Genomic DNA, 12,334 nt, shown 5'->3' with positions numbered 1-12,334 from the left:
GGTGATCAAAGAGCCCGCAGCTTCACTTTTCAGGACATGTGAGGCACACCCGGTCTGAACTAGCTGATGCACAAAATCAGCACCTCGATGAAGAGGTTGACTAGTATTTAAAAAAAAAAAACAATTAATCTTAAATGTATTTTAATACAAATTACATTTGATATGTATTTTAAGTACACCTTAAATACTGCCCATCCCTGCTTGCATATTTGTTTGTCATTTCACATTGTTTTAATGGATTCCTTGAATTTTAGGTGGTGTAAAATCCTGCAGATGTTGTCTAACACACCCCATAATAATATAATGGGTTAAATTGGGTCCTGTTTGATTTGTCTTGTACTGGTTGGTGAGGGTAAGGCTCCTCTGCTCTCTCTCCCTCTCTTTGTAAGCGTAGCATAAGCTGCCACTAAGCTGTTCAGATCTCTGAGCCTTCCCACCCCAACACACACACACACACACACACACACACACACACACACACACACATCCTGGTGCCATGTGGAGAATTGCACACTAATCGCTGATCTCTCTCTCTTTAATCTTGTATTTGTTCTGTACTGCACACACTGCAATTACACACACAAGTGTGATTTATAATCTCACATTTACACGCTCAAAGAGGGGGATCTTCTATCTCTCAGTCTAAGATTGAAGGGGTTGGGTCGAAGTCCAGTTTTTCTCATCCTTGCCTCCATATTTCTCTCTTTATTTGACCATGAATGAGCACACACATTATCATCAGCCTGTGATGGATGTTGCATCCTTTGGACTGTGTGCAAGCATGAGGTTGTGTCTGATGTATTGGATTAGGATGGCTTCCTTGGTGATGTAGACACAAGGTTTGCATGAGGTTTTCCAGACTTTTCCAAAACTATGAGTGAGATTCAAGGTAAGAGCTGTCAGTGATGTGCAGTTCACTGTTTCCTAGACTAGATGTTTTTAAGCTTTTCAATGCAAAGATACCCTAAAATAGGATCCTCTTTGCAAGGAAACAGTTCTTAAAATGTAAAGGCAGTGCAATATTAATGTTGTGTATGAACAAATGTACATTGTACATGATTTGTGAATATGTTTACAAAATTTGTCATTGTGCTAAAGCTAAATATTATATATTTTTAAATAATAAATTTTTTAAATTATTTGCAAAATATAGTTTTCAGTGTATCTTTTTAATGGAAACTTGTTTCCATCATGGAATAAAAAATTAAAAGGGCAATTGTGACTGTTAGCTCACAATTCTGAATTAAAATTATGAGTTTACATTTCAGAATAAAGGAAAAAAGTCTGAATTGTGAAATAAAGAGTCGCAATAATGTTTTTAATCCTTGGCAGAAATTGGCTTCCATATTTATTTTTTTACTCTATTGGAAAACATTTATAGTGCTTTTCACTTTTTTCACCCTTTTTTTATTTTATATATTTTTTATTAAAGTATTTGCATATTTGTTTATTTCTTGCTTTTAAATAGTCCACTTCAAAAACTCCTGTCCTATAGACGTCAACTGTTTTTTTTTTTCAGTCTTGTGCAGGCTAATGAAGGTCAACAGAATTAATTCAGGTTTAACTTTCTAGTGCTAAATGTAGCATTTCCTGATCAAAATCAAACAGTTGGTAGAATCCATGAGTGTAGTATAATTGTTTAGTTGAGTTATGTTAGCTGCTCACATTAATCAAATAGAAGGTGCTCTGTCCTGTTGAATTCTGGATTGTGTTTGTAGACGTGATTGTGCCACGTGAAGACATTTGCCATTTACCTGGATTAAAGATGTGCCGGCTAGAGGAAGTGGGGATGTGTTATTGGTTGCATTTGATTTCAGACGTTACTCTGCTTACAAACAAGTGAACTCTAGGTCAGCAACACTAGGCTTCAACTCTGACCTTTGCCCTTTAAAGTTGGATCGTCCGACACCTGGGAAACAGGAAGACACTAATGGACGCCATTCAGATTCTTTGCAGTGCTTTTTTGAGCATAATGTTATTTATGAAGCATTAATACTAATCTCAGATATTATTTTGGATGGGTGGTGTGCAATTTGGGATATGAACAGCTTGTTTAAGATGGTATACAAGCGTTCAGTTTTAACAGGTTTCTCTTTTTCTCCTTCCTTCTTCCATATATTATCTTATGTAACAAAAGCAGGTTCCTGATTTACATAGCATTTATCCGAAGTTTTGTCTCAGACTTCGGCAGTTCTTCTTTGTTACACACACTGGCATGGGAACTGTTCACAGCAGAGCCAAGATGGAAAACATTGAAAGCAGTAGGTAATAAGAAAGGCTACTGCTAGAATGTCACACTGCATATGAGCCTGTTTGTATTTTAGTTTGCCTATCTATCTGTCTGTGTTTTATTGTATATCAGATAGCCCGAATAGAGGACATTTCCTTAAATCCTCCTTAACCTACATAATCTGTGGTACAAGCTCACTGCAGCAACTATGAATTTTTTGTGGATAAATTAGCTGCATTTACTTTGTAATAAATTCTGTGGAAGCTTGTTTCCGCCACAGAAAAATAAAAATAAAAAAGGTTGACTTTTTATCTCACAATTCTGACCTTTTCTCACAATTCTAAGATATAACATGCTGAATGAGATATGAACTCATTTTGAAACAAAGCCTGTATCCCATCATATCTTGAGCCCTGTTCTTCATTAGTTTATTTGTTGGCTATGCAACTGGTCTAAAGTATGTGTAACTACCTTAATATAATTTTTATTAACGCTGATTGCTGCTGTAGGTGGTTGATGTCTGTGTGCTCTTCCTGTTTATTCTGCACTGCCATCATAACATACTTAACCCGGCATTCGGGACACAGATTAGTAAACTAATCAGGCATGGGCCTCAGAGCAAAGGTTCATGAGCTGGTTCCATTTTATTTCCTATGCTGGAATGGAGAGAAATGTTCCAGAGAATGTGTTAAAAACCTGCCGGAACTAGCTCAGCTCATGCATTTTATGCCAAATCTCAAGAGGAAAGATTTCATGGTACTGTAACTTTGTAAGCAAGTCAGCCTTTTGTCCAAAGAATGTATAGACTGACTAGGGGTGGGCGATATGACCAAAATCTTGTATCACCATATGAGTAATTTTATATCATGATAAAAATATATATTACGATAGAAAAAGAAAAAACACGCTCACTGGAGATAAATAAACAGTCAGTGGTGAAATAAGAACCAGAAACTAATTACAAGCAATAGGACTAAAAACTACAATAAATAAGAAATACATTGTGTAAATTAGGGATGCACAATAAATTGTTTCACTGACAAATTGCGCAAAATATGATCATGGTTTTGTGCTACTTGTCAGTGAACAATGGCTCTGTGTAATAAATGCTGCTCCATGTGAAAGCATGCACGTGTAGAGATTTACCGCTGATTACAGAACCAGCTTTTCTGACGAGATGTGCATTAAATATTGTGCGATATTTATCATGCATTCCTAGTGTAAATTAATTAGTCTTCACTGTGTAAGTTATATCTATCTATCTATCTATCTATCTATCTAGGCATAATTATTAGCATTATCATTATTTATTTATTTTCTTCTTATTCTAGTTACAAAAGTGATTTAGTCAAGAGGAGTTATAGTTTTTGTTTTATTTTTTTTTTATTATAGTGAATGGCAGAAAGGACGAATATTGGACGGCTTCCCCTTTAAGACCGAAGTCCGGATCCAATATACTGTTACACGTGCTTTCTCTTGCAACTGTTTATGGTCCCTTAAGACCTAAATGACTGTGTTTATGAGGATACTTGCAAAGGGGGCATTTGGATGCATATAAGTGTTTATGCAATCATTCAAAGCCAATAAAGCGGCAAAAATGCTCACGACTCTATTAGCAGCTGGTGCGTGGCTTACCCACTCCTCTCACACAGAAACGGAGATAGCGCACACATATAGCTCTGTTGTTTGTGTTTCAATGGCCTGAAATCAGTTTTTTTTTAAACTGCAGTGCTTAAAAACGTGTGCAGACGTGAAGTTTTGCAACGTGACATGAGCGTGCATGCTGCTATTCATGTTTCTGCCTGCATCCCCATGTAATACATGTAACACTGCTGTCATTCAAATGATGAAAAAGTAAACAATGTATTTTGCGGCACCATGAAATAAACGATAAAGCATAATTTGAAACGATAGACTTTTAATTTCGTCCATCCGATATACATCGTCATATCGCCCCGCCCTAAGACTGACTTATGTTGACTTTGTTTTGAGCTTTGGTTGTTTTTGCACCCCATGGGTATATATGGGTCAAATGAAAAGCCTTTATTAGCAAGCTACATGAAGGCAAAATCAGGTGTTTGCACAAACACGCCCCATAGGTGTCATGTTAAAATCCCAATAGCCTGGGGTTTATTTAGATGGTGCCTATTACGGAATGATTTCAGCCACGTTTGGCTAACATTAGTGACCTTTACCAAAGATCAAGCCATTTGCGGTGCGGTGATATGTAGGATTGTCTTTTGCAGTTTTATAAGCTGCATAATGCTTGTATTTTGTGTTGAAGCATGAAGTGTCCGTATTACTTGAGCTTGTGATTTCAGATTTGCTGTTAGGTAATTTCATGGTTAAACACCACTGGGTCTCCCTTACCACCCAGTAATGTGTTAAAGCTTACACACACATACTCATTATTAGGCTTTACATTCTCTTAGGGATTGATAAACATGTATGCTGTTTTTTAATAAGTCTCAGTAGAGAACTGATAACTCCAGGTTAGATTACTGTAGTAATGAGGTCTGTGTGTTCCTTTTCAGGGCTGGTAGAAACTGAGGTGATCCTTTCTGAATGAAATGTAAAGCAATGATGGCTTTTATTAAGATCTGTCCCTTTTTCTGCAATAGTATAATTTCAGAAATTGCCCTCAGTAATCATTTGAGACCTTGACCATTGTTTGTCTCAGAAAGGTGATATCTTGCGTTTTTGGAAGGAGTGTAAAATGGGTCAGACGGAGTTTGGCCTGGGATAAATCAGAAGTAGCATTGTCCTAGAATCTAGAGCGAGTGATGGCTGTTTCAGTTCCACCTCCTCAGGGATCGCACACAAAAATAGATTGAATAATATCACAATAGCTCTGTTCTAAAATGCAACAAGCTGTCTGTGTAGAAAGTAGCTTACGCATAATATGGATATTTACTTGTAAATACTAAGATGCATTTCTAAAGGTCTTAGCTCTTCTATAACGTGCATGTATTGCTTGGACAGAGCAAGAAAACCTTCTAAAATGCATGTGTAGATTCAGTCGAGTGATAAAGTTTACCCTCTTTAACTTAATGCTGTTGAACTGAATTTACAAAGCAAACTATTTGCTAAAATAACCATAACATTAACAGCAACATTGAAATACAAGTGCGCGGTTCTGTCAGTCAGATGTGCGTTAAAGTCGCATGTGTTACTACAACTATAACTGGGTTTTATTTCAGAATCATCATTGGCTGGTAGAAAGAAAAAATAGGTTATATAAAAGTTTTTACTTCAAAATAAAGATTTTGTTGTAGAGAGAAAATATGTTTTATATAAAAGTTTTTACTTCAAAATAAAGAGGGTAAAGGTGCGAATAATTATGGGGGGAAAATTGTGATGTAGTTTTAAGCTGATTTTGGGCAAGAGAGCTGATTTTTCTTGAATATCTGCATGATTGCAAATGTGATGATGATTTTATACAACAGTTCAATAGACAATAAGTTAGTATTGTGTTACATTTTAGGCATTTTGTTTGTGTTGTATGTAAAGCCCTAGCAGAACTGTTATTCGACTCTGATCAACACACAGCGGTGTTTCATTACTGAATGAATTCACGTTTTTAAAGAGGTCCTATTATGCTTTTTCACTTTTTGAATTTTAGTCAGTGTGTAGTGTGTATGTTTGGGCATAAAAAAGATCTACAAAGTTACAGATCTCAAAGTCCACTCCAAAGGGAGATATTCTGTTTTAAAAAAATCCCTTTACAAGAACTGCAACGAACTGCTTGTTTGGACTACAGTGTTGTTTTCCGGGTTTTGTGATGTCACAAAGTGGCTCATTAGAATATCATTAGAAAAATTCCCGCCTACCGAAATTTGATTGGTTGGGGGGAGGGGAGGGGTGAGGTCATGGTTAGAACGCTTGGTTGAGTGCATCAGACAAGACGACGATGACAAAATGCTTCATGTTTTGTAATACATAAAGTAATTCATAAATATTAAAATTGACAGCAATACATGTTTACAGTACCTTTTGAATTTCTGAATTTTTGAAATATACATAATACATATTACCGTTGCACTTATCTGTACATAGTAAATGCAGTTATTTTTCAGGGGGTGGGTGGTGTGCCCGAAGCGTGAATCTATATTTAGAAAGGCACGGAAAACAAATAATGTTTGCTAACGGTTGCCTGTTACATTACAGTACATAAAATTTCACTTACCACATAAACAGAGTAAGTAGGAGAGATGACCGAGGATGATGGGAAATGATTTGAAGATTCTGAGCACCACTGACAAAACATCTAATCTTGTATAATGTGCAGTAAGTACTGCTGCTCCATATAAACAAAGTACGTGTGATCGCGAATCTCGAAAGTGAAACTAAAAAGCGATCATGCACTCAAAAGCAGTTTCAGTGCCAGGCATCATAGCGGCTCCCCGATGACCACAATTTATATAGGCCTAAATTTTAATTTTATAATGTTTTATTTGCGAGTGATATTATTGAAAAATATATTTTCTTCCCATATTGTGATGTCCCTTTAGTTCACACGTCATTTTCTTTTAAACTGGCCTGTCAATCACCACACATCGGAAGGAGGGCCTTCATCAAAGTTATTGACATTGTGCCATAAATTTCATTTAATGTTAATGAATTTTTTCCCACCAAGCATAGCGTGGTACACCCCCAAAACAAAATCAAGAGTAAAAGAGAAGAGACACGTTGATCAGTGCCAGTCATTCCTGTGGGATTCTATCATGCCGAGTCCAATTCTCTGGTTATACTATGTTTGTAAAATGATTCACCTGCTTATACTATGCCCTAAAAGTATGTATTCTTTTTGTGGGAAAAAAAGTAAATACTTTTGAGTATGTATTTAGTTATTAGTGAGTATTTGTGGGAAAGTTTTTGGTCAAATTATTTTGTTATGACTTAGTCAATTAATGGACACACTATTGCTTAGTTACATGCATCCTGTGAGAGTTTTGAATGGGCACGTTGATCTGACAGTCGCGGGTCTATCACCGAGATCTCTTTTCTCTGCATAATGTGCATTTAAAAGTAATGACCAAACTATATAAGCGTCCATGCTGTAGATGAAATATAACGCGGATTTAAATTTTTATTAGATTCACTTTTTCTCTACCTGTCCGTCGGTTTTTATTTGTAGTCTTTTCTCTACCTGTCCTTTTTTTTGTTTTTTAAGACGTTTTTGTTTTTTAAAAACTTTTTCATGCATGTTTGTAGTGGCCCACACCATATGCATAAACGTTTCACTCCTTCTTCGGATTTCTACCGGAAGCAGTAAGCCATCCGGGTGCCTTTGGATTACTCATTTCAACATACTACGATTTGGGACATACTAATTGTAATTTTGAATACTATTTAGGATGGATAGTATGCGAATTTGGAAGCAGCAAGTGATTTGCTGCCACATACTGGCGCTTTTAGTTTTATATTTAAAGTATCATTTCTTTTTTTTAAAAATTTTGTATTTCAGTATTTATTTGTATTTTTGTATGTTGAATTAAAATATTTCTTTCTAAAGCTATTTTTGGTAATGCCTATTCAGTGTTTTACTAATTTAACACAATAATGGCTTTAAATTATCTTTAATAATAACTTTAATTAATCGGCACATGATGTGTTAATTAATCTTATTAATTTGAGATTAATTTAATTACTTAATCAGTATGATTAATTGATAGCTCTATTAAAAACCTAAAGATTTTAAAAATATTGTGACTTGAAATCATAGGGTCCTAGTTTATTATACAGAAAAGTTGAAACTTAAAATTTTTCTTTTCATCCTTTCATGACTTTTGCTAAAATGTTCTTTGCTAGTTTTGATTGTTTTTGTCCTTTATCCATTCCCTCCCCGTCTAGACAAACCATCTGGCCATGGCTTGTTCATTCCCTCCTGCCCCACAATGGAATTATGGGTAGCATTCTTTAAAGATCACAGTTTGTAGGAGGCATAATACACACTAGCATGTGGGTGATGTCATGTATAGGACAGCTATAGTTTTTTTTATGCTATTGAAGCATCTTATAATGTTTGAATGTCATGATTGCTACAGAAATGCCTTGTACTTAATTTGTAACAGCATTGTTTGGGATATTATTTAACAAGACACTTAAGTTAATTGAGGGACATTATGTCTGCAATTTCTGTATTGTATGCATGTATGGAAAAGATGATGCACATCAAGGAAATATATATATATAGCTATTATAGATTGCTGTGTGTGATGCACACAGCAGGAAGCTGATTGGTTATAGAGAGGGAATCAATAGCACAATTAAACCAGTTTGCTGGTTCTGACATTGATTGTTTGCTTTAGTATCTGTTACTGATCACAGGAAGCTTGAAGATGTAGAGACTTGGTTATAGTAACACTATAAATACACTTTCTGTCTGTAGATGGTAAAACCTTCTCAAGCCATATACTTTATATGTTTACCCATGGATTCATAAGCCTGTCTGGCTTCTGTTTTCAAGGAAATGTTTACTGCCCAAGCTGAGGTCTGTCAGGTCAGAAACCTTGTTAACAGTCACTTCCTAAAAGAGTGTGAAGGGTGTTTAAGTAAATTAACATTATTTGCACAGCTTTGCTTTTTGACACTGTTTTGGTGCAATATGTATTGTGAAAATCACTCCGCTAATAAAAATGAATTTTTTAGAAATGACAACATGAGACTAGTATGTATACCATTTTTGGTTCACACCTGTGTAAATATTGGATCTCCTGGTCGTTGTCATGTTTACTTAAAGTATTATAATGTAAGAATTGTATATCCTCATAATAAATACATTATTAATGTTTAATGTTTTTATATTTTGTATTAGTAAACATATAATATTTACTAAATATATTTTTATTCACGTTTATGCTATTATATATTATATGTTTAACATGTTTCATGTTTAACTTTAATATTGAAACCACCAGTACAGTTGATAATGATAGTCATGGGTGTTTCAGATATAAATGACTCACTTTGTATTTTCAACTTTTTTTCATTTTCTTCATTCTTGATATAGTGATGAATAAACAGATTGGGTTTACCCCTTCACTCTCCTTTGTCTTTGTCATTCAGACTCTGACTACCTTCTTAGAGCAGATGAGAAGTCGTCATGGAGTCGACCGGATTCCTCTGCTTCTGGACAGTACACCTACACCATTCCCAGCCACAGACATACACATCATTACTAGACCTGGTCAGATTCTCCGCACATACTGCTAGCTGTATATACAGACATCTTCAAGCTTTACTGCCAGAGCTCATCCAGAGTTTGTGTGCTTGTGTGTGCAGAGCCTCTCACGCTGAAGATCGATGAACGGCAGAGACTTGCCCGTGAACGAAGGGAGGAGCTGGAGAAGCAGAATGGTATGATAAACATACACATGTTTTCAGTAAAGACAACACGAAAGTGCCCTTACAATGCATATAACTTTCTTAATGTGAAATGTTCCAAAATGAAGCAGTATATTCAGTGGGATATTAGGTACAACGAGACTTGAAATTGTAATGCATTTGTATCAGTTTGGTCAGGAAAAATTTCTCTTTTTAACCTCTTGACTGATTTTTCTTAGTGATACTACAACAAAACTAGGTAAAAAATATTACGTTTTATGTGTAATTGATCCTTTTTTGTTTTTAATCACTTTTGTGCTCCCTCAGAGAATGATGGGAAATGTAGTTTGGTCATGCAAGACCTCATAATGAGTCTCAGTGAGTAGTTCTAGCAAGCTATTCTTCACATACAAAATGTTAAAAACTAAACAGTCACATCTAAAACTTCACATTGACAACTTGACATTTAGTTCTTATGAATAATGAGAATAAATTTTTTTTTTTTTTTTTTTTATTGACACAGCTGAAATGCCATTCACATGTTATACTTTTGTTGGTTCTAAAAGCCATTATAAGAACAGAGACAATTATTAAGAAAGTACATGAGGTCATACACTTGGTCATTTATTTCATGTTGTCTTTAAGGATTGCATTGGTTTACTCTGAAAACACACAGACACTGTAGAAAAGTCCTCTAACCAGAGACTTACTCAGTCCTAATGAGGGGCTTAATGGGTAATAAGTAGGGCTGCCCTCGACTAAAGATTTTTCTGGTCGACTTGTAGTCATTAATTTTAAGCATTAGTTGACAAATCACACATTTATTAATAAACAATTAAAATCATGCTAATGAGCCTTTAATTGCCTACATAGCCTAATAAGCGCTCAAGCGCACATAAAGCTTGCCACAGCACACTGGCAGAAGTAATGATGATGAATGTGTCAGGGAAAAACAGTAAGATTAAGCTGCATGAACATTTTAATAATTTATTAATAAACTAGTGTTTTCAGCTTAAGAGATGAATTGGGTGACACTGACTCGTCATCTCCACAGTAGTGGATGCGCCTGCATGCAAGTTTCATACGGATTGCATAATCTGAGAATATTCATTTTTTTTTTTTCACATTTGAACAGTTTCATGAAAGTAGACATTTCGTTCTCTATAGATATTTTTCCTGTCTGTGGCCTAAGGGAAGTATACACAGAGTTTCGCGCTCAAGCTCACAGAGGCCGAAACGGCAGAAAGCGCATCCTGTTTGCTTTCATTATTTTACAAAAGTGCAATGTTTTATTGTTATAGTGAGTGCCCACAAATAAACGTAGAGGCTTTGAGATTCGAAAGATGTATAACTCTAATTTGTATGACCAAAATGACAGAGTATTTTAAGAGCAAGTGACTGCACCGGCGCCTCCATCAGTCATGCTGTGAGCACGCGCTCCACTGTTCAGCTTTCACACTCTGCACAGATACTTGAATAGTGCACCTTTTTCTAGCTTAACATTAGATTGTGCGGTCATGTAAAGTTGCTACTACTTACATATTTCAGATGGTAAGCCATATTTGAGGTCGATGAATGAGTGTTTGGATGTAACGTTACTGTATTACCACAAAATCCAGCTGTTAACGATCTGTCCGTCACAGACTGTGTGCCCTCACCACTTCCTGTGGATTTTCTTTTTTTTTTCTGCAACTAATAAAATTTTGGTCTACCAAGCCTCTTTTTGTCGAGTATTATGGGGGCAGCCCTAGTAATAAGTGTAGTCTAAAAGCAAAGTTAGATGTTCACGTATTGTTCTTGTAATTCAGTAAAGCATGTGAATTCTTATGTCAGAACAAACCTTTGCCATGTTAATCCCTAGGTTACACTTCTTGCCTTTATTTTCCTTCACATATTGCTCTTTCTCATCTGTCTGTTCTCCTCTGTTCGTCACTGCATGACTAATTGAATGGGGCAGGTTGCTGTGGAAGTTATGTCTCTCTTGGCAAGGTGGTTACCAGGACACCCCGGTTTTATGTAAAGGGTTAGAGGCCAGGACAAAAAGGCCAGAGAGAGATTGGCAGATTAATTTTGCCCATTTTATTGAAGTGCTTGGTAGCGAATGAAATTGATAATTGACAATGTTACATCTGCCTTTCTTTATATTTGATCATTTTTACCTGAGCATTACTTTCCACAGCTTTTTGACCATCTCCCACCTTTTCTCTGGGCTGTATCTTTAAATTAACTTTTTCTGTGCAACTGTACCTTTAACACTTGTTATAATCAGCTAATCTGTCTGAACTCTGTACATTTTTTCAGGTTGTGGAGTCCAGTATTGTTGTGTTGCCCCGTCCTTCAATAACAGCCTTTTTCAATAATTAAAAAACAAAGGTTTTAAAAGAAAAGTTAAAAAGCGTTGAATTTTAAATGTTTATTGGCCTTTTGTAGGGCTGGACCAGAATTTTACTGTGTCAAATTAATGTTGTCTTAAAGTTGTATATTACATATAGACCTTACTTTGACACACTCATCTCTGGCTGATAACAGAATACTAACTGTAACATTGCAACAAGGTTTTTCTTTAAAGCTGCTTTGAAACAGTATGCATTGTAAAAAGAGCTATACAAATAAACGTAAACGTGAACTGAATTGTGTGTGTGCAGCTGCGCGGGGTTCCAAGTGGATGGAGAGAGAGGAGAGGGCCCGACAGTTTCATGAGAGACAGCTGGAGGAGCGCAGGAAAAAGCTTGAGGAGCAGCGGGATAAAGAAGAGAGGAGACGCGCTGCTGTGGAGGA

At 35.9% G+C, this 12,334-nt stretch overlaps 1 protein-coding gene across 1 annotated transcript in view; it reads left to right on the top strand.

Annotated features, from left to right (window-relative positions):
• Window positions 1-12,334, top strand: part of LOC109082727 (ensconsin-like) — a 42,420-nt gene that overhangs the window by 18,916 nt on the left and 11,170 nt on the right. The window contains 3 exon segments of the mRNA XM_042713693.1: window positions 9,299-9,419; window positions 9,515-9,589; window positions 12,202-12,333. Of these exon segments, the coding sequence (XP_042569627.1) occupies window positions 9,299-9,419; window positions 9,515-9,589; window positions 12,202-12,333 (328 nt within the window).

Source organism: Cyprinus carpio, chromosome A23 (assembly GCF_018340385.1).
Source record: "Cyprinus carpio isolate SPL01 chromosome A23, ASM1834038v1, whole genome shotgun sequence".
NCBI lineage: Eukaryota > Metazoa > Chordata > Actinopteri > Cypriniformes > Cyprinidae > Cyprinus > Cyprinus carpio.
Note: the sequence above shows the minus strand (reverse complement) of the source record. Positions and strands in the feature narration are given on the sequence as shown.